At 40.6% G+C, this 23890-nt stretch overlaps 1 protein-coding gene across 1 annotated transcript in view; it reads right to left on the bottom strand.

The window, feature by feature from the left end:
• The window catches only part of LOC136858674 (serendipity locus protein H-1), a 318900-nt gene that overhangs the window by 233137 nt on the left and 61873 nt on the right, over nt 1-23890 (bottom strand). The window contains exon 2 of the mRNA XM_067138392.2: nt 3098-3253. Within this exon, the coding sequence (XP_066994493.2) occupies nt 3098-3253 (156 nt within the window). The remainder of the gene's footprint in view (nt 1-3097; nt 3254-23890) is intronic.

The following is a 23890-nucleotide window of genomic DNA, read 5'->3' as shown; positions in this document are numbered from 1 at the left end:
GTTACAGCGAGAACCCTATCTTTGGCACATCCGTTATTACGAGCGATTAAGAGCACGCGATTTTTTCCGTTACCGATATTTATGCACCCCAGCGATGATATTGCATGCGATCGATTACCTTCGGCATAGTTTCCTCGTTATGTGCACTAGCGATTTCTCTCGTCGACATTCGAAGGCGATGTCGGAGTCGATTAGTAATATCCGTCGACAGCTGTTCCATAAAGAAAATTCGAAATGAAAGACAACATATTTTCGTAATAAATGCGTAAATAACGTGTCCGATAACAGTTGTTAACTCGTTAAAAATTAAGGCTGACTAAACGACCGCTTAATTTTGAGCCTAAATACTATAGTAAGCAAGAATGGGATATACCTCGAGATATGCCAGAGTGCTTAATTGATTTCAGAGGTTAGTTTATATTTTGTCGCGTCTGGTTAAATTACGGAAAGGCTATTATGAAAATTTATAGCGAGAAAGCTATAATTTCTCTACTGGCGCTTGAAGTGTGTTTTCATCATACGTATAGTATGGTAAGTTAGGATACGTGACGCTGTTTGAATAAGAAAATAAACGTTTGCAAAAAATTGTGATCAATCATCTTCGGTACGGTATAGTTTCTCACTCTGTGCATTTGCGAGCTCTCTCGTTGACATTCAAAGGCGATGTTGGAGTTGATTAGTAATACCAGTAATACCCATCGACTGCTATTCTCTAAAGAAAATTTGAAATGAAAGAGGATAACATTTTTCGTAATAAATGCGTAAATAACGTGGCCGATAGCAGTTGTTAACTCGTTAAAAATAAAGACTGAATAAACGACATCTTAATTTTAATGTTATATACGGAAATTAAGTAAGAATGTGATACACCTCAAGATATGGCAGAGTACATCACTGATTTCAAAGGATATTTCATATCTTCTCGCGTCTAGTTACGGCTATTTACATGTCAATTTTTCGCGGGGAGGTTATTTCTCTACATGTGTTTCAAATATGTTTTCATGATAGGCTACATATACGGTTAGATTAGGTGACGCTGTTTGAAGAAGAAAGCTGAGGTGTTTGCCGCAGAAATCTCTGGAATGATACCGTATTTCTCCGAATCCAAGACTTTTTTCCTCAGAATCTCATGCGAAAACTCGAGGGTTGTTACATTCGCGGCCTAACAGTAAGTTAATGGATACCACTGGCAACTACCGCGGTAACCACGCTGCTTCTTTTCACACGCGCACAGAACTCGTTGACAATAAACGACCGCATCTTTACTACACATTGCTAGCCGCGACAACCAGTTGTACAGTGCCTGTGTGTTTCTCAAATCTGCAGAATGGTAAAACATGCGACCCTTCGAATTCTTAGAAAAGTCATGTCTACTCAGTGGCAGAGTAATAACGCGTCTATTGTACTTGACGCTGGTTTATAGACAGCAGGAATATTTTCGTGATGGACAGTCGTATTGTAAAGATACGTGGAAAAGGTATTGCCGGCAAATTTTCAACTGGTTCTAGTCGATATTATAATGCCAATTTTAAGTTAATGTTTATTAAACACTCGGAAATGTAGAATAATTGTGCAGCCGCAAGAAAATACGGCATAGGCCTAACTAAAGCTAATATTTGGCGTTAGCGTGAAGACAAAGAGCTAAAAAAAAGCGTACTGTACAAAAAATACATTCAGTGGTTTGCAACAAGTACGCTTTAAAGAAGTCGAAGATGAAATTCTGAGGTACGTGCACAAAAAACGCAAGGGCAGAATGGCCATACCGTGGCGCAATAAACTCTTTCGTTAACTTTCAACGTTCACGATTAGGCCTATATATCGCTAGCCGCTGAAATTGGCCGAACCCGACAAGCGAGACGTGCGTGTAGCGGTAGCCGGTTACATCTGACGCTGCGTAAAAGTAACAGTTTTATAGACAGCAAGAATAATTTCCTGATCGATCGTTGTATTGTAGAGACGCATGGAATAGGTATTGCAAGAAAATTTTCAACGAATTCTCTTCGGTATTATGATGCCAATGGTCCTTAAACCCGCGGAAATAAAGAATGATTGTGCAGTCGCAAAAAAAATTACGGCGTGACGAAAGTCAATGTTCGGCATCTAAAAATAGTCTAAAAATGTGTAGGCCTACTGTACAACAAGGCATTCATATGATTTTACAAACATCTTTTTGAACCTGATTTAAATTTTTTGAAGGAAAAAGTGGGGTTCATCTTGGATTCGGAGAAATACGGTACTATATTCTTTTCAGAATGAAATTAAACATACACTTTCACGTAGTATTGAATTACGAAAAATAACAAACAAGTAAGCCGTAGTGTGGATATCATCTGCGGAAACGGAAGTTTTGAACAAACTGATTGCCGTTTCAAACCGATTTTAAAGTACATGAAGGGTTTTCCGACTTTTATACAAAAATCGGATATAACGACAATTCGTTATAGCGAGTAAATTTTTCGCTGCTATGAATTCTCGCTATAACAAACTTCTACTGTATTCCTAAATAGGTAAATATTTTATTCCACTGCATTTGTATTTATTTGTGGCATAAGTAGTCGCATTAAATGATTATTTTTTATTGTTTGAGCAAGATAATTGGTATAAACTCAATGTAAAAAATATTTTCCGTACTATTTTTTCATGTTTTTCATAAGACTAGTATAATTAAATTACTTCAGATATTCACTTGTTGATTAACATCTTCATTTTGGATGGTTGATACCTTCATTTGGTACAAAAATCAGGCATGTAATATGTTTCACTGTTCCATAATAACATGTTAAAAATTAGCAAAAAGACCCAGTTCACAGCCAGGATCCATGTTACAATATGGCAGTGTTGAAAGTGTTAAAGAACTTCTAAAAGTATTTATTTTACTTTTAGGATGTCAGTCATCAATTTTGTATATTTTATTACTTCTTTAAGCTAATGTCCAATGCGGATGGAATATGTTACTATAATTAGAATAGAAAAGTGTATTTCCTCTGAGAGGTAGCACAGTATAATAGTACTGAAAAGTGGACTATTCTCAATTTGATTTGAAGTCCTCTAATATTATAACAAGAAATAATACCTGTGTGAAGCAATAAGTACTTACTGAATTAGTAAGAGGCGAGGTGTGAAGTTTCATCTGGATTAAAAGTTCTAACGTGCGTTGCACTTTGTTGGCTCTTTCTACAAATTTATGATATTCCTCCAGTCGAGCACGGCATGTCCTACACACCTTCTTAGGAAGCATGTCATCTTTTGAGATCTGATAACAAGAAAGTATAACATATTAACATAAGCTGATTTAGAGCAAATCATATTTTTTGCAGGTTCAATTTCAACATTCAATACAATACATCAATTGTTATTGATTTTACATCCCACTACAGTAGGATGCAAATTAATTTGAACATATTAACTTCTAAGACTATGTATAACTAATGTTGGCAGAAACGTGCATTCCCAATAAATACTGTTCCTGCTTTCAAACTAATTTCACTGTAGGTGTATGGCAGCATTATTGGGGGTTCTTTATAATGTAGTAATTAGCCAAATGTCTCCAGGTAATGTCGTGGATGTTTTCAGCATTGTGGCATGTTATTGTACTGTAAATTGTAAATGGATTCCACCCTGCAGGAACATACAAAAATTGTGGAATTAGCAGAGCATACTTCTATGACACTAAGACAAATTGCTCCACAATGTGGTATTGGTGCTGCTACAGTAAATTCAATTTGGAAGCAATACCAAGAAACTGGGTCCTTTTTATCACCAAAAGACGAGAACTGTAGTCAGAAAATCAAGACTACACCAAAAGAAGGTTGTATACTCATAAAGAAGATTAAACTAAACCCCAGGCTCTCAGCTGTTGACCTAAACCAAGATTTCAGTCAGAGTGGCCAAAATGTTCAGGTTACAACAGTTTGCCACAGACTGCTGGACGCATAAGGAAGAGCACACAGACCAGCAAAGATAATAATAATAATATTTGTTTTATGTCCCACTAACTACTTTTACGGTTTTTGGAGACGCCAAGGTGACAGAATTTTGTCCCGCAGGAGTTCTTTAATGTGCCAGTGAATCTACAGACACGAAGCTGACATATTTGAGCACCTTCAAATACCACCGGACTGAGCCAGTATCGAACCTGCCAAGTTGGGGTCAGAAGGCCAGTGCCTCAACCGTCTAACCCACTCAGCCCAGCACCAGCAAAGAGGCTGTTCTGATGGAAGCTATGTGCAAAAGAAATGATATGAGCTAAACTACACAAAGACTGGAAGACTGGTAGAAGGTTGTACTTTCAGATGAAAGACATTTCAAAGTTTGTGGTCAGCGTGTTCCTGATATGTGTAAAGGAACATCAGAGAAAACGCCACTGGCCCATATTCAACAAGTACCTAATCCACCAAAAGTGATGTTCTTGGGATGTTTTACCTAGAAGGGACCAGGAACTTTATTATTATTATTATTATTATTATTATTATTATTATTATTATTATTATTATTATTATTATATTATTATTATTATTATTATTATTATTATTATTATTATTATTATTATTATTATTATCTATGACCCAGTTAAGGGCATGATGAACAGTGATCAGTACATAGAAATCCTTCGAAGGAGGGTAGTGTCTGAGTTACAAAAATCCTCTCCAGATGGTGAAAATGTTTTTCAACAACATCTTGCACTGTGCTATACATCCAAAACGTTCAACAAATTCTCTCGCCCGGCAACTCATCCAATATCAACCCCATTAAAAATTTGTGGGCCATCTATGAGAAGGTAATGTCAAAACTGGATAGATCAACGAAAGTGAGTATAATTTGCAAGCTATTGTAACTACTTTTATGGTTTTCAGAGAGACAACAGGAGGCTGGAGTATAAGATAAATTCTTTGGACCCCAGAGATATTTCTTAATGTCTGACAAAATGGATTTCTTTCTAGACAGCTTTTGTTTTCTTCATATAATTTTTTTAAACCAAAATATACTCTTAAAAATCTCTCCATCTTTGAACACGAAGTTTAACTTCTACTCTTCCGAGATATCTGCTATGACGCAGCCTTGTTACCTAAATACCCTTATTTGTAACTGTTCACATTATACGAGGGGGTACCCAAAAATAACCAGAATAACATTGCCGTGGGCAAAGCTTGTGTAGTGTGCATATCTGGTTCTGCAGCCCCACACCTGACCTGGCTCCGTGCGACTTTTTCTTATTTCCACGCATGAAAAGGGGCATGAAAGGACACCGATTTGACAACAAGGTCAAGAAAAAAGTGAAGGAGAAGCTGTCAGCCATTTCTAAAAATCACTACAAAAAATGTTTCGACCAGTGGAAGCACCGGTGGACAAATGTATTGGTTGTAATCAAGAGTACCATATAATCTCGAATACTACCCGCCACTGAATAAAACCCGCACCCTTATTTTGAAAGAACAAATTTTTTTTTTAAAGTTATGTCAAAATTATTTACGAATATTTACAATTCCCTGCCAACAAAATCCACGAACACAGCAGCTAAACTTCCGAGCGCTGAATACGACCAGTTGGCATCAGTGTGTGATTATCAAGCCGCCATCCATTCTGTATAGAGCTGTTTCAAGGCTGCTTTAAATGGACGGTTCACGCAGACATCTAGCGGCTGTAGCATAGACGTCATCCCGCCCAGAATGACTGCTAGGTCCGTTTTCCCATCCTTGATATGTTTCTTCACAGAGTCTGTTGTGTGGCCGTGGTAACTGTCGAGAACAAGCAAGCTCTTTTGTCCCAATAATGCACCAGGGCGAGGTTGCCAGACACACACTACTTAGTCTTCCACAAGTGAACTGTCCATCCAGCCGGAGTTCTGAGATCTGACGATAACACCAGCGGGTAGTTTTTTAGGAAGCATCTTTCGCTTGAGAACAATGTACGACGGCAATTTGGTTCCGTCAGCGAGAATACACAACATTACCGTACACCGTTGTTTTTCATTACCACCTGTTCTAATGGTAACACTTTTCGCACCCTTAACATTCACAGTCCTGTCCACTGGCATTTCGAAGTTCTACGATCACCACTACATGTTAAAAGTACATTTTTCTTCTTTCTCCAATCACGAATACACGACTTGTCAATATCGTATTTCCTACCGGTGGCACGATTTCCAATAATTTCGGCTTCCCGAACTACTGGTACCTTCAGTTTCTCACCCGCAGTAAAAGATCGCAAACGCTTTGTGGAATTCATGTTAATACTCTGGGAACGTGTGCGAGACTGACGCCAAGCGCGGAAGTAGCTTATACTGAGAGCGGAGAGAGCAATTGCCAAGCCACGCCGGCGGTGATGCGCGATTTACGCGCATTTGGAAAGATAAATTTCCCAAAATTTTAAATAAGACCCGCACCCAATTTTGGAAGCGATATTTTCGAAAAAAAAAAACAGTGTGGGTGGTACTCGAGATTATACGGTATTTTGAAGGGTATAAGGTTGCTTTGTAAAAAATTTGAAAATATGTAACTTTTAAAAAATAATTCCTTTTTTTGTACCCCTCGTATGATAAAGCAAAAGCCTACACATTTATTTTAAAAAAATTGCCAGTGTATAATTTAAAGAACAACTGCATCTATTTAATTAATGAAAAGAACAAACTAATGCAAATCAAGCCACAGATAGAAAGACAGGTACATCACAAGGAATACATGATAAGATAAACGCAATGACAGGTCAATGTGGGAAGGGGGAGAAATAGAAAATGCAGAAGGACAAAGGACTCTCTCCACATTTCTACACACTGCTGTCCTCAAACATACTGACTCTCTCCCCCTTCTATCATACCTCCATCCATCTCTGAGCATTGACAAGCTCGTTTCTACTTCCCAGCTTCATCAGGACATGAATCAATGCTTAATAAGGGGCCATCGAGGCAGATCTTCAGTCTCGATGTGGAAAGCCAGAAGGTAAAGATCAATGCACGTGGTACAAGACTAGGAACACAAGACCAATACAACAGGAGAAAAGGAATCCAGGAAGTCAATATATATATATATCACATTTTGGGAATGGTTTCAGTCATCCTCAGCCACTTATAACTAAAAATTGACAAAGCATTAGACTCTGTATGTATACATAAAACAATGACAAAACTTATACATTAAAAACTGGTTGATATGCTCGAGTTGTGTTGTGATGTTTGATGTGACTTAAAAAAGTAAATCACTACAGGTATAAATTCTTCTAATTAAAATTACTTCTAATGATATTCACATTGGATAAAATAGTATATTGATGAATGTCAAATTCATCCCATTTAATTAGTTGAGTGCGACGTAAAGCAAAATAGCAAAAAAAAAAAAAAAAAAAAAAAAAAAAAAAAAAAAAAAAATTAGCTGAGTCCATGGAAAGTGCATCTATGAGAATTTAAGCATTCGCATAATCATGAATTGTCACACGAGTACTATTAGTTTAAACCCATAAATTGGGTAATAAGATGATGCCAAGGAGAAATTGGCAGTTTTTTCTTGAGAGCTTCAACAGAGTTGATTGCCTGTGTTAAATTTGTGAACTTCTATCGTTTTCTGGAAGTATGAACAAGATATGGCTAGTTTAGATTTGTGGAACCTTGGAACTGTATGTAAATTTATAAACTGTGCCAATACGGGTTGCTGAAGATAACATCTCCGGTAGCACTGTCACTGCTGATTGTTCACAGACTAAAACTCAATGTGATATATATATATATAGTTACATATAAATAAATATGTACTGATTAGGTTGAATCCTTAATTTTATCTACTGCACTTGTATCAACACAGACCAATATGAAGATAACTGAATTTGAAACAAGTACAAATCGATGTACCTATCTTTTTATATATGGCATGATTTGCACTTGTTTGTTCCTTTCCATTACTTATATTGATCTGCTGGATTACTTTTCCCCTTTTGCGCTTGTCCTGTGTTCTAATATTTTATCCTCTGTATTCATTTTTATCTTTGTTTCCTCCCTTTTTCTGGGTTTCTTCTTATTCTACGCTTCCCACATCAACAATGAAGATCTGCCAGGATGGCCCCTTATCATGTTGACGTCCACTCAACTGATGAGGCTGGGAAGCAGAAACAAGCTTGCTACGGGCTGAGAAGGGATAGATGTGGAGGAGCTGAGGTTGATGAGGAGAGAGCCAATCTGATTGAGGACAACAGTGTAAGAAGATGTGGAGATTGTTCTTGCTCTTATGCCATTTTCACTGTTAGCAGTGAATATTCTAGAGCAAAAATGGACGCTATGCTGCGAGAACGTTAAAAATAACACACTAATATAATCATAAATGTCAAGAAGATTATACTTTTACCAGGTACAAGCAGAGAAATAAAATATAGAAGGCGATGAAAAAGAAAGAAAGATGGAATATTGTTAAAAATTTATTCTTGAAAAAAATTTCATTCGAGAAGGGATCTACTTAAGGAGTTCGCTACAGCAGATTGACACGAAAAGAAGATTATAGTAAGAAAAGAAGGTTTTTAATTGAAGAATAAATACGAATATTCAGCGGAGAAATCATGCGAGACAATGAGATTATCACTTCCGTAAACTGACAAAATTAAAACAGAACAGCTGGACAGGATCATTACGTAATCACTTAAGTCATGAGACACCAAAAGGACAAAGTACCCAGCATCATATTTCGTTCTCAAGAAAATATACAACGACGACGATTAAAAAACAAGCTATAGGAAATTAAATCTCATTATAATTGAAGCTTTGATAACCATATTGGTAAACTGCAAAATTTTAATACGATACGATTACAAGAAGCATTAGTAGCAATACATTTCTAAATCATAGAAGGCTTTGTACTCTAAGATGGCAAAACTGACCAACATAATATATATTTCTGTTCCAACTGCGCAAGAAATGGCTTACGTCATGTACTAAGAAGAATGAGGCAAAGGCTGCCTGGAGATTGGGACTTGAAGCCGACAAATCTTCCCTGATGACTGTGATGGAGCAAAGACCTTCCCAGAGGTTCCCGGAGGCTGATACGATGTTGAAATCGCATTGACAGCATGTCCTAAGCATTTGGACATATACAGCAATGAGGGAAAACAGGAAGAAAAGATAAGATTATTAAGGTATAGATTCTGTACGTAATTTAAATACCATGTTTTTAAGAAGCGCCATTTTCTATTCTTGTGAAATATATATATATGTAGTGCTGACGTGAATTATATACAAAGAAAGTGATGTTACGTCGAAAGGCAATCGATTTAATAACATAAGAGGTTATTAGGTAGTCATCTGACCAGAATGACAAGTTCTTTGAGTTAGGATATGTTTAACCAGTGATAACCAAACCATGCATTCGTAATGCTGTCAATATTGAGTGAAGAGGTTAACTTATCTCAGCTGTTGATATGATATGACATTGTGGTTAATATTAGGATTATATCAGAACATTATACTGTGAAATGGAGTTAATGTAAGGTCGTATACAGGTTATATCGAAGTCATAGGAAGACATATGAAGAAAATGAGAGGAATCTGAAGAGAATTGAGAACAAAATGGAATATTTAAGTGGATGAATAGTAATTATGTAGTCATATGTGTCAAATTAAGATGGATTGTAATGGTTATTGTAATGAAGAGAGAAATATAAGATATGAAATATGAAGTAGATGATATATTTGTGAAGAATGGTCAAGTATTAAGAAGAGTAATGATGGTGATGATTGTTTCGTTGAGATTGATATTTTATTGACGATGTTAAGTTAGGTGATGCATTCTAAGGTTTAGAATAGTTATATTTTATTCCATAATGCATATTAATCCTTCAGTATTCCATATATAACACAAAGTACGATCTATATAGCGTGCATATGTTAATTAAATACCTGCAGATCATCAAAAACAAATCCACATAGGGAAGATAATGCTAATTTAGCCTATATTGTCATGAATTTCTAACCACAAATATTTTACTCAAATAAGAAGAGTTAGGGTGCTTGTTTGATCACATTAAATGGTATCACTGGAAAGGTTATCTGTAATTGAAGGATGTTGACATTGATTAGTAGTCTTCTTACAAGTCAGACTACTCAAATGTCCAGAAGAATAACATTAAATAGATATCAGGTGTAACTGATAACACAATGAGAGATCATGTATGATAAATACATTGGCACTTAACTTAATTTTGGAAATTGATATTTATTTTTTATGAATAACTTAAGTAATTAGCAGTAATGATAATTTTGGTTATTTTTAGAGCAAAATGATGATTTAATGAATTTTCTTTTCTTTTCTTCCTAAAGTGTGAATGTTAGGGATGTGAACTTTGAAATACTTGAGAATTTTACATGAATGAGAAGGCTGGTTTACATGAGTGAGAAGATCAATGTTTTTCTTTTTATGATAGTTGTGTTGTGTGTTTGAGCCATCAATACATAGACTGGTTTGATGCAGCCCTCCATGCCTCCCTATCCTGTGCTAACCTTTTCATTTCTACGTAACTATTGCATCCTACATTTGCTCTAATCTGTTTGTCATATTCATACCTTGGTCTACCCCTACCGTTCTTACCACCTACACTTCCTTCAAAAACCAACTGAACAAGTCCTGGGTGTCTTAAGATGTGTCCTATCATTCTATCTCTTCTTCTCGTCAAATTTAGCCAAATCGATCTCCTCTCACCAATTCGATTCAGTATCTCTTCATTCGTGATTTGATCTATCCATCTCACCTTCAGCATTCTTCTGTAACACCACATTTCAAAAGCTTCTATTCTCTTTCTTTCTGAGCTAGTTATCGTCCATGTTTCACTTCCATACAATGCCACGCTCCACACGAAAGTCTTCAAAAACATCTTTCTAATTCCGATATCAATGTTTGAAGTGAGCAAATTTCTTTTCTTAAGAAAGCTCTTCCTTGCTTGTGCTAGTCTGCATTTTATGTCCTCCTTACTTCTGCCATCGTTGCTTATTTTACTACCCAAGTAACAATATTCATCTACTTCCTTTAAGACTTCGTTTCCTAATCTAATATTTCCTACATCACCTCCCTTCGTTCGACTGCACTCCATTACTTTTGTTTTGGACTTATTTATTTTCATCTTGTACTCCTTACCCAAGACTTCATCCATACCATTCAGCAACTTCTCGAGATCTTCTGCAGTCTCGGATAAAATAACAATATCATCAGCAAATCTCAAGGTTTTGATTTCCTATCCTTGGACTGTGATTCCCTTTCCAAATTTCTCTTTGATTTCCTTTACTGCCTGTTCTATGTAAACATTGAAAAGGAGAGGGGACAAACTGCAGCCTTGCCTCACTCCTTTCTGGATTGCTGCTTCTTTTTCAAAGCCCTCGATTCTTATCACTGCAGACTGATTTTTATACAGGTTGTAGATAATTCTTCGTTCTCGGTATCTGATCCCTATCATCCTCAGAATCATAAATAGCTTGTTCCAATCAACATTATCGAATGCCTTTTCTAGATCTACGAATGCCATGTACGTGGGCTTGTCCTTCTTGATTCGATCCTCTAAGATCAGACGTAAAGTCAGGATTGCTTCACGTGTTCCTACATTTCTCCTGAAGCCAAATTGATCTTCTCCCAACTCAGCTTCAACTTGTTTTTCCATTCTTCTGTAAATAATACGTGTTAAAATTTTGCAGGCATGAGATACTAAACTAATGGTGCGGTAGTTTTCACACCTGTCAGCACCGGCTTTCTTGGGAATAGGTATAACAACATTCTGCCGAAAATCGGATGGGACTTCTCCTGTCTCATACATCCTGCACACTAAATGAAATAACCTTACCATGCTGGTTTCTCCTAAGGCAGTCAGTAGTTCAGAGGGAATATCAACAATTCCAGGTGCCTTGTTCCTATTTAGGTCACTCACAGCTCTGTCAAACTCTGACCTCAAAATTGGGTCTCCCATTTCATCAGCATCAACAGCCTCTTCATGTTCCAGAACCAAATTATCTACATCGTTACCTTGATACAACTGTTGGATATGCTCCTGCCATCTTTCTGCTTTGTCTTCTTTCCCTAGAAGTGGCTTTCCACCTGAGCTCTTAATATTCATGCACCTAGATTTCCTTTCTCCAAAGGTTTCCTTGATTTTCCTGTATGCGGCATCTACCTTTCCCAAGACCATACAGTCTTCGACATCCTTGCACTTCTCCTTCAGCCATTCTTCCTTAGCTACCTTGCACTTTCTATCCACTTCATTCTTTAATCGCCTGTATTCTTTTCTGCCCTCTTCATTTCTAGCATTCTTGTATTTTCGTCGTTCATCAATCAGGTCTAGTATCTCCTGAGTTATCCACTGATTCTTAGTTGATCTTTTCTTCCTTCCTAACATTTCTTCAGCTGCCCTACTGACTTCATTTTTCATGACTATCCACTCTTCCTCTATTGTGTTTCCTCCAGCCTTTTCATTTAGTCCTTGTGCAACATGTTCCTTGAAACAATCTCTCACACCCTTTTCTTTCAACTTGTCTAGATCCCATCTTTTTGCATTCTTTCCTTTTTTCAATTTCTTCAACTTCAGATGGCATTTCATGACCAACAAGTTGTGGTCAGAGTCCACGTCTGCTCCTGGGAAAGTTTTGCAATCCAACACCTGGTTTCTGAATCTCTGCCTAATCATAATGAAGTCTATTTGATACCTTCCAGTGTCTCCAGGTCTCGTCCACGTATAAAGCCGCCGTTTGTGGTGTTTGAACCAAGTATTGGCAAGGACTAAATTATGATCAGTGCAGAATTCAACCAGCCGACTTCCTCTTTCGTTCCTTTGTCCCAATCCGAATTCTCCTACTGTACTACCTTCTCTTCCTTGGCCTACCACTGCATTCCAGTCTCCCATCACAATTAGATTCTCGTCACCTTTTACATATTGAATTAAATCTTCTATCTCCTCATATATTCTTTCGATTTCCTCATCATCCGCTGAACTAGTAGGCATATAGACCTGCACAATTGTGGTGGGCATTGGTTTGGTGTCTATCTTGACAACAATAATTCTTTCACTATGCTGGTCGTAGTAGCTTATCCGCTGCCCTATTTTCTTATTCATTATTAAACCAACTTCTGCATTTCCCCTGTTTGATTTCGTGTTGATAATTCGGTAGTCGCCTGACCAAAAATCCTGTTCTTCCTGCCAACGTACTTCACTTATACCAACTATATCTAACTTTAGCCTATCCATCTCCCTTTTCAGATTCTCTAACCTACCACAATGATTCAATCTTCTAACATTCCACGCTCCGACTCGCAGAATGTCAGTATCCATCTTCCTGATGATCACCCCCTCTCGTGTAGTCCCCACCCGAAGATCCGAATGGGGGACTAGTTTACCTCCGGAATATTTTACCCGGGAGGAAGCCATCATCAGTACATCATTCATACAGAGAGAGCTGCATGTCCTCGGGAGGTAGTTACGGCTGTAGTTTCCCGTTGCTTTCAGCCGTGTAGCAGTATCAACACAGCTAAGCCATGTTGAGTATTATTACAAGGCCGTATCAGTCAATCATCTAGACTGCCGCCCTTGCAACTACCGAAAGGCTGCTACCCCCCTTTCGATGAACCATTCGTTAGTCTGGTCTCTCAACAGATACCCATCCGATATGGTTGCAGCTGCGGCTCGGCTATCTGCATCATTGGGACACGCAAGCCTCCCCACCGCGGCATTACAGGCAAACTTAACTTAAATCATATGAATTGATTGGCAAATGTAATATATAAATTAATTGGAAAACTTAAGAAACTAGGTTCTGAAAAAGACAGAAGCAAGAATGTGAAACATGATTTTATATTTAGTTATTTGTATCGAATAATGTTCATAAGAGACATTTTCTAGATCCCACTGAAAGCGTGTATAAAACATGAATTTATCTTTCTCAATTAGGACTAAAGGCCTTTTTAAATGTTTTAGGAATAATAAGTAGATTCAAAGTCAGCTGATGATATAATTAGATTCTTTTCATGATATTAGGTTCCCCAAATCATTTTTCAAGGTCTTTTTAATTTAATAAAGTAATGTTAGATAAAATTTATCCATTCTTTCAATGACTACTTATGTTAAGCATGTAGTTATAAGTGAACATAGGTTTAGAATCGTAGGAATTTTTTAGGAGACTAACCGGATCGCGAGATGGAGATGTCCAATGCGTAGATGGAATACTAATTCAACCGTTTATCTCATTTGACTACTCTATCAGAACTCGTGACCCCAATTCGACACTGACTGAAGATTAACGATAATTTCGAGCTAGTCTGGATCTTATTGCGAATCGACCTGCACGCAGGAACGGCGCACCCTTTTGTGTTTTCTTTCTACTGCTCCCTCTTCCCACATTGACCACCTGTCATTGTGTTTATCCTATTGTGTGTTCCTTTTGGTATCCATATCTTTCTGTATATGATCACACCTGATTTAGTAGCTAATGTACCTAAACTGAAATCTACTGTTTATGGCATTAAATTCTGTGTTGTTTCATTTCAGATGCTTCAAATAGTGTAGTTAATAGCCCACATTTTTAGTGCTACTGCAGTCCTGTGTACAGAGAGGGGTCTATTGATGATTGTATTCAATATTTTGTACAGCTGAGGTGACTACTAATGATGTATTTGGTACCCTGTATGGCTGTGATGTCTACTGACAATTGTACTCTATTAGGTATCTTGTAAGGTTGGAGTGACAAATGATACTTGTATTTGATAACTTGTATAGCTGGGATGCCTACCAACGATTATATTTGGTGACTTATCTGGCGCCGCCTCTGTGGTGTAGTGGTTAGCGTGATTAGCTGCCACCCCCGGAGGTCCGGGTTTGATTCCCGGCTCTGCCACGAAATTTGAAAAGTGGTACGAGGGCTGGAACGGGGTCCACTCAGCCTCGGGAGGTCAACTGAGTAGAGGTGGGTTCGATTCCCACCTCAGCCATCCTCGAAGTGGTTTTCCGTGGTTTCCCACTTCACCTCCAGGCGAATGCCGGGATGGTACCTAACTTAAGGCCACTGCCGCTTCCTTCCCTCATCCTTGCCTATCCCTTCCAATCTTCCCATCCCCCTACAAGGCCCCTGTTCACCATAGCAGGTGAGGCCGCCTGGGCGAAGTACTGGTCATACTCCCCAGTTGTATCCCCCGACCAAGAGTCTGAAGCACCAGGACACTGCCCTTGAGGCGGTAGAGGTGGGATTCCTCGCTGAGTCCGAGGGAAAAGCCGAACCTGGAAGGTAAACAGATGATGATGATGATGATGATGATGACTTATCTGGCTGGAGCCACTTGAAGCTGTTGGCCAAAGAGAGGAAATCCTTGGAAGATATGCACGTTAACCACCAACCTTAGGTTTGAGTTAAATGTGTGAAGGATTGTGATGAAAGTGCATTATCACTGCTGCTCTTTATAATAATTATGGTCACCTGAATTAGACTGCGTAGATCATTTGGTATGGTGCCAAGACCCTGCTGATGGCTACCATCACAGAGAAACTCCCGTGTTGCACCTTAACATCGATTGATTGTCTCAGCTGATTCAGCCTACAGCTCCAGCTGCCTTCATCATCTCCACAGAAATTTCATCTATTCCAGAAGTTTTTCCATTCTTCATCTTTCTTACTGCCATTTCAATTTCATTCTAATTTCTTTATCCATTTCTTCATCAACTAATTGCCTTTCCTGGTCGTCCATTGAATGACTGTCATCAGTTCTTATGTTCAGCAACTTCTGAAAATACTCTCTCCATCTATTTCTTCTGGCTTTGTTAATATTATGCTGCCTATATCCTTCACAAATCTGGTGTTTACTTGATCTCTCTTTTTGTTTCTTAAGATACTGTACAGTAATTTCTTGCTGCCCTGCATTTCACCTCTCAATTTCTGTCTCAATAAGGCCCAGCTTTTCCTCTTTTCATCCTCCACTACTTTCTTAGTCAAATTCTTTGCCTCCACATATTTTCTTCTACTTCGGTCTTAAATGTTTTTCATGCTTTCCATGCCATTTTCTATTCCTTCACTTTAATCTTTACCGTATCATTCCATCAATGTCTCTCTTTGTCTTTCACATTTACTGAGGTTCTACCACATACCTTTTCTGCACATCCAACCAGTGCTTCCTTAAACCTTTTCCATTCATCTTCAACATGCCCCATCTCTATCCTGGGTACCAAGGATATTATTTCTCTTTGAAATTCTTCTTGTATGCTTTTCTACTTCAAATTTCATTCTTTTCTCTCTACTTAACAGGGGTTTTTCAGTCTTTTCCACTTTCAATTTTCCTATCACAATTCTATGATCTCCACGAAAGGCATCTTCAGGTATGGCTGTAACATCTAAAAGAGTCTTCTAGTGTTCTTTCTCTATGATTATATAATCAATCATGGTCTTTGTTCGTCTTATCTCCCCAACCATACCTTGTAATCTTCTGACTGTTGTTCTTCCTAAACTAGGTGTTTCAACAATCATTTGGTTCCTTATGCAAAAATCCACCAACAACTCACCTTCTGGATTTACCTTTCCATATACAAAGGGCCCTACAATACGATGTACAAATTCAGCGTAATGTTGTGCAACACACTGTAATAGTCCAGAACAACGCATCTTGCCAATGGAATTGTGTAGAAAATTCCTTACCTTGTAAACAGGCTATTGGAGTCTCAGAATTATGATGATGATGATGCTTGTTTAAAGGGGCCTAACATCGAGGTCACCGGCCACTAATGCTTCGAAATGAAATAACAACAAAAAGTTCAAAAATCCACTGACCAAAATAAAATAAAAAATGTCATGAAAAATGAATGGATGGACATGAACCCCAAAAAAAACAAAAACAAACAAGAAACAAACAAACAAAAAACAGTGGATCCAACTCAAAAAACGGTCATAAATAATAGTATTACTGACCAAGGGACCACTTATAAAGCACAGTCCTGAATCGATTATGCTTGATGAATAAAGGGATCCAAAAACCAGGTCTAAGACCCCTCAGTATGGTACATGTCGCGAGTAAAGTAGAACCATGATATTTCTCAAGCTGCGGTAATAATAATAGGTAGCGTAAACTCACGGTGTTCCAAACATTAAGGTACTACTCGCAAGTATTGTACGTCGTAAAGATAACGCACACCTAGGGTGTTTCTCACACAATGGCACCACTCATAGCCAATGTAAACCGATGAGTTTCCTCACCTAGGTGTACTAAACACGGGCGCCGGCATCCCCGTGGTGCTCCTCACATAGTGGGTACTAATCACTGGCAACGCAGACCCACGGTGTCGCTCATATAGTGGTACAACTCACAGGCAATGCCCAGACCCGTGGTGTTGCTCACATGGGTACGACTCATGGGTACTGGAAAACCACAATGAACCCCGCTTGAGTGCTACGAATCACAAAACTTTTCAGTACCTAACAGAGTGGTACATCTCGCAAGTAAAAGCGACCCATGGTGTTCCCCGCATGATGGTACGAATCAAGAGTAGTTTCATGGTTCTAAATCAATCATCCTTTGGTCACCCCTTGCAGTTGCCTCTTACGACAGGCAGGGGTTCACATGCGTCCCCCACCCGCAGGGGGTAGTGTGTTTGGTCCGCGAGAGGTATTTTATTTCCCTCAGGTCCGCCGGCAAACCAGTTAGGACCCCCCCTATCTGCCACCTGGGAGTATCACCTTCGTGGTCAAAATTATGAGAAAACATGTGTCATATTCTTATAGAAGCCTAGCCAGGCAATGCATATAAAGAGGCAGTCTTGGGAGTTGAGTGGAGTTATTTAACGAGACATGTAGTGAAGTTGTTAGCCGGTCGTTTGAAGTCAAGTATGTGAACTTTGTTGGGTTGGTTGACATGCAAGTACTGCAGTCTTCTTCTTCTTCTCCTTCTTTGTAGTGGTCAAGTGTTCAAAATGGTGGTTTATTGATGTGTACATAGTTTGTAAATAAAATACTGTAGTGTACACAATTGACAGCATCAAGTGTGTGCATCTTTGAAGTAACAAGCTCCCTGTCCCCATATTACACCTTTGTCTTGTTCACAATTTCGTTGTGAATAATAGTGCTCACAGAACACTTATCCGTTATAGTCTAGTTTAATCCAATACCACTCTGCCCTCCTATACATTCATTGATGGGCTCCGCATCGCTGAGATCCGTCAAAAGCTGATGCTCAGCGGGGAGCATAACCTCAGGCTGGCCCTGACATTAGCCCTGATGATGGAGGCAGTGAAGGAAACAGCGGCACCATCACCAAGAATACGAGCCGTGAGAAGTGAGAACGCGCCAGAGACCCACTCCGTCACAGGAGAACGACGCATGCCAGTGCCGACGCACTGAAATCACTTGTTTGAAATGTGGTGAGCGCGGCCACCTACTGAGGAACTACCGTATGTAAGCGGCTCCTGATCAGGGAAACGAGTAAGGGCTGACAAGGCGAGAGACTCATGGCACTATCACTATCGTCCCATCGTTTCACGCTAAATGTGGTCACCGAGCGGAGCGAAGATAGCTTGATCTTGCAAGAGATTATCCTCATTTTTTCCGTATTGAAAGTCTGTTAAAAGAACAATAAAACTTTGAATTGAATAGATGGAAATCAAAGTTTTATTCTTCTCCTTTTGATAGCTTGATCGCCGATGGGTGGTTCAGAGACGGGCTGTGCCGGGTCACGATAGACACGGGGGTGGCATTAACCATCACCAGGCCTGACATCACTAAGGGACAGCCAGAGAGGGAACCCAACAGTCCCTACGTGCTGCAAATGGCCTCAGGAGACACCATCCCTGTAATGAAGGAGGCGCTACTTCAACTAACGCTGGGACAACAACGCCTACAAGTCTGGGCCTTCGTCGCCTTGTCACAGGTCATCCTCGGCCTAAACACGCTACGGACATACAAAGCGACTGTTGACATGGGACAATGTGTGTTGTGGCTCGGCAAACAAGAGGTAATGCTCCGATGACCAGGGAAGCAACCTCGAGTAGCGTGATTAACGTTGACCAGCGACGAAGTTATACCAGCCAACAGCGAGATGATAACTACGGCAGCATCTTTAAGAAGCCAGCCTATACTGTGAACTTTGGCCAGCAATTTAAGGATCTCTTTCTTAAAACACTTTTTTAATGTTGTACGGCACACTGGATTTTTTATGAATCTCTATCATAGAGCTATTTTTTAACGTAGTGCACTGCACCTCTTGAAATCTTATCTTAATTTCTTACATGGTATGTACATTTTTAAGACCTTTGTGCCTTCACATTGTTTCATTTCTTCAATACTTTTGTGTTTGATTTGCTTTAGGCTGATAATGACCTACTGTTAGGTCGAAACTAGTCCCTGAACGTATATGTAATTTAAAACATTGTACAATTTGTATTGAAAAGGTGGACCTTAATAATATATTATTTAATTACTTTTGTAATCACAGTTCAATACGGACCTATCATAATGAAATTTATTTCTTTTAATTAAATACTACGGTTAGAGGAACCTATACACGGTGATAGCGTGCTCGTGGAACCCAGATTGCTGACCGCCGATCAAGGACTCTACCCAGCCAGGACGTTTGTTGCAGCATGAAGCTGCGTGCCAGTACGAACACTGAATTTGATGGCGCAGAGCAGAGGATACACAACGGGATCAAGTTCGGGACTTGTGAACCAGTCATGTGCATCGTGCCAGTGGACGATGAAGATACACAGGCCCTGGAACAAGCGAAGGATCAGATAAGATCTGGAAGATTATATCCGGGACATCTTCACTGCTACCGGAGGCGACTATGGAAAGACGGATAGAATGTACCATCGCATTAATACCATCAACACCACTCCAATCCGACAGACACTTTGTACAGTACCTCTGGCGAAAAAAGGTGGAAATCGACCAGATGCTGGATGATATGAAGCTGCGGGGAGGAGTCGAACAGCCCGTGGTCATCGCCAGTGGTCCTGGTGAAGAAAAAGAATGGTGAGCTCCGCTACTGCGCCAAAGACCGTAAGTTGAACAACGTCATGAAGAAGGACTGTTTCCCGGTACCTCGGATAGACGACACCCTGGACAAGTTACCTGGAGCCCAGGGTTTTTCAACTTTGGACCTGAAATGTGGGTACTTGCAAGTGGCACTCCATCCGGAAGACAAAGAGAAGAAGGCGTTCTCAACCGGCTAAGGGCTCTATCGGTTCAGCATGATGCCCTTCGGCCTCTGCAGCGCGCCGGCGACTTTTGAGCTACTGATGGAGTCTGTACTGAGGAGGTTAACTCACAATGATATAATTATTGTGGGGCGCACGTTCAGAGAGCACCTTGAGAACCTGCGGATTGTGTTCCAGAGGCTACGTGGGGCTCACCTAAATTAAATCTCGGAATATGCCAGCTGTTCCAGAAGGAAGTGCGCTACCTGGGCCATATTGTGTCATCAGATGGAGTAGCCACGGATCCGAAGAAGTTAGGAGCTGTCAGGAACTGGCCGGTGCTGACGGACAAGCGAGAACTGAGGAGTTTCCTTGGCCTTTGCACGTACTAACGCAAATTTATAGCTGGCTATGCAGCCATCTCAAAGCCTCTTACATGGCTCACGAAGGAGAAGAGGCCTTTCCAATGGTCAAGTGAGGCGGATGCTGCCTTCCGGACGTTGAAGGAGTCCCTGTTTACAGCACCCATCCTAGGGTACCCCAAGCCTGGGAAGAAGTTCATCAAAGACACCGACGCCAGCAACGTGGGAAGTGGTGGGGTGCTGTCACAAGTGCAAGATGACCAGGAGAAGGTGATCGCTTATTTCAGCAAGACGTTGTCAAAAGCTAAGAGAAATTACTGCATGATACGTCGGGAATTACTGGCCATCGTGAAGACCTTGGAGCACTTCCACAAGTATCTGTATGGGCTGTCTTTCCATCTGCGCACCGACCACTTCACATCGAACCTGGCTCCTAAGCTTCAAAAACCTAGGACTGATAGCTCACTGGGTACAACGCCTTCAGGAGTATTATTTCACCTCCGAGTACTGACAAGGAAGGAAGCACTGCAACGCCGACGCTCTATCCAGAAGACCGTGCCTTGAGAACTGTGCACACTGCCAGAAAATGGAAAAACAACCGAGCATCATGGATGTCCAGGCAGTGAGGGGCCACCACCGCTGAAGGATGGGATTGAGACGCCCTCAGGAGGGAGAAGGAAGGACGACAACATCGAGCTGATCTTACGAGAAGTCGATTTGAGGCAAAGACCAGAATGGAAAGACATCGCCGAACGCAATCCAACCTATAAGGCGTTCTGGGCCCAAAGGTCACCTCTCATGGTTAGTGATGGGGTGCTTACCCGCATGTGGGAATCGACCAATGGAAAGAAGCAGACTGCCCAGCAGATAATTCCCAGGAGCATGAGAAAAGGAGTGCTGACCAAGTTGCATGCAGGCACTACTGCCGGCCTCTTGGGAGTCAATAAGACATTAGATTGTGCCCAACAGCGTTACTACTGCGTGCACCTGAGGAACAATGTTGAGAGGATGTGCCAGCTGTGTGACACCTGCACGGTAAGCCGGGGCCCACGTACCTACTCCTGGCCATGGACTACTTCACAAAGTGGCCGGAGGTCTACGCCATCCTGAACCAAGAGGCATTGACAGTGGCCAATGTTTTGGTCAAGAACTAGGGAATTGCATAGTTACCAAGGCAGAAACTTTGAGTCGAGGCTGATGCAAGAGGTTCTGCGGCACTCAGAAGTGCGGAAGACCCATACGACACCTCTCCACCCTCAGTCAGATGGCATGGTGGAGCGTTTTGTGAAAACCGTCGAGGAGCAACTCAGGAAGGTGGTTTCAGCGCACCAAAGGGACTGGGACAAAAGGGTCCCATTCCTCTTGATGGCCTATCGAGCGTCCACCCACGAGATGACGGGCATGACACCACCCAACATAGTCTTCGGAATGGAGCTCTGCCTGCCATGCGATCTAATGTTCAGGTTGGCACCGGACCAGCAGCAGCCAGTGACGGACTATGTACAGGAGTTAGTAGATTGACTCAACGACATCCACGATTATGCCAGACATCAAAGGGTAGCCAGCGACCAGATGAAAGTCTGCTACAACTTGCTGGTAAACTCTGTGGGTTTCCAGGAAGGTGACAAGAGTGTGGCTGTACCATCCGGTGCAGACAAACGGTAAGTCACCGAAACTGCAGCCATAATGGGAAGGCCCATATACAATCGTCACCAGGATCAACGTTGTCATCTACTGGATCCGGCGGCCACCCCGAGGTAAGATGATGGTCGTTCACCTGGATCACCTGGCATTGTATTGTGGAGCAGCTCAGAACGAGCAGCCTTAAGGAGGGGGCAGTGTAATGGTTATAGCGTCCGCCATGCCAACTTGCTATGGGCTGGTGACATTACCGTATCGGCCCACCCATTTACTCTTAGACCGTGCCAATCATGAACAAGGCTTCGATGCTAGACTGGCTCCCCTCTTGCTTCGGCCCACGGTGGCGTGGCATAGGACTATTAACCTGGAGTCCTCCTACTCGCGAGGTTCCTGGATACATCCAGCATCCGGACTATTCTAGAATGACTGGTGCAGATACACATAACAGGAGTGATGTGCCTGAGTTGGAGTTGGTGTAGTTCAGTCAGTGAGTGACTGCCAGTGCTCTGAAGTGCGTGAACTGCCGTGACTGTAGGACTAGCGTGCTACAGCGTGGACTGACGGCAAAAGAGGGACCATGAAGCTGTGCTACGTGGGACCTTGCGTGTGAATGTAAAACTGTGTGGGCAGGCACAAACTGTGCAGTCTGTGGCTCCTTGTGAAACACAGTGTACACTGCACTAGGGTGCAAATGTTAGAACAAGTGATAAACTAAGAGAGAGAGGAGCATGAAAACTGTGTGTGTGTTGTGTTGTTGTTTGAGTCATCAGTCCATAGACTGGTTTGATGCAGCTCTCCATGTCAACCTATCCTGTGCTAACCTTTTCATTTCTACGTAACTACTGCATCCTACATCTCCTCTAATCTGCTTGTCATATTCATACCTTGGTCTACCCCTACCGTTCTTACCACCTACACTTCCTTCAAAAACCAACTGAACAAGTCCTGGGTGTCTTAAGATGTGTCCTATCATTCTATCTCTTCTTCTCGTCAAATTTAGCCAAATCAATCTCCTCTTGCCAATTTGATTCAGTATCTCTTCATTTGTGATTCGATCTATCCATCTCACCTTTAGCATTCTTCCGTAACACCACATTTCAAAAGCTTCTATTCTCTTTCTTTCTGAGCTAGTTATCGTCCATGTTTCACTTCCATACAATGCCACACTCCACACGAAAGTCTTCAAAAACATCTTTCTAATTCCTATATCAATGTTTGAAGTGAGCAAATTTCTTAAGAAAGCTCTTCCTTGCTTGTGCTAGTATGCATTTTATGTCCTCCTTACTTCTGCCATCGTTATTTATTTTACTACCCAAGTAACAATATTCATCTACTTCCTTTAAGACTTCATCTCCAAATTTAATATTTCCTGCATCACCTCCCTTCGTTCAACTGCACACCATTACTTTGGTTTTGGGCTTATTTATTTTCATCTTGCACTTCTTACTCAAGACTTTGTCCATACCATTCAGCAGCTTCTAGAGATCTTCTGCAGTCTCAGATAAAATAACAATATCGACGGCAAATCTCAAGGTTTTGATTTCCTCTCCTTGGATTGTGATTCCCTTTCCAAATTTTTCTTTAATTTCCTTTACTGCCTGTTCTATGTAAACATTGAAAAGGAGGGGGGACAAACTGCATCCTTACCTCACTCCTTTCTGGATGCTGCTTCTTTTTCAAAGCCCTCGATTCTTATCACTGCAGACTGATTTTTATACAGATTGTAGATAATTCTTTGTTCTCGGTATCTGATCCCAATCACCTTCAGAATCTTAAATAGCT

The sequence above is a fragment of the Anabrus simplex genome, chromosome 1 (assembly GCF_040414725.1).
Source record: "Anabrus simplex isolate iqAnaSimp1 chromosome 1, ASM4041472v1, whole genome shotgun sequence".
Taxonomy (NCBI): Eukaryota; Metazoa; Arthropoda; class Insecta; order Orthoptera; family Tettigoniidae; genus Anabrus; species Anabrus simplex.
Note: the sequence above shows the minus strand (reverse complement) of the source record. Positions and strands in the feature narration are given on the sequence as shown.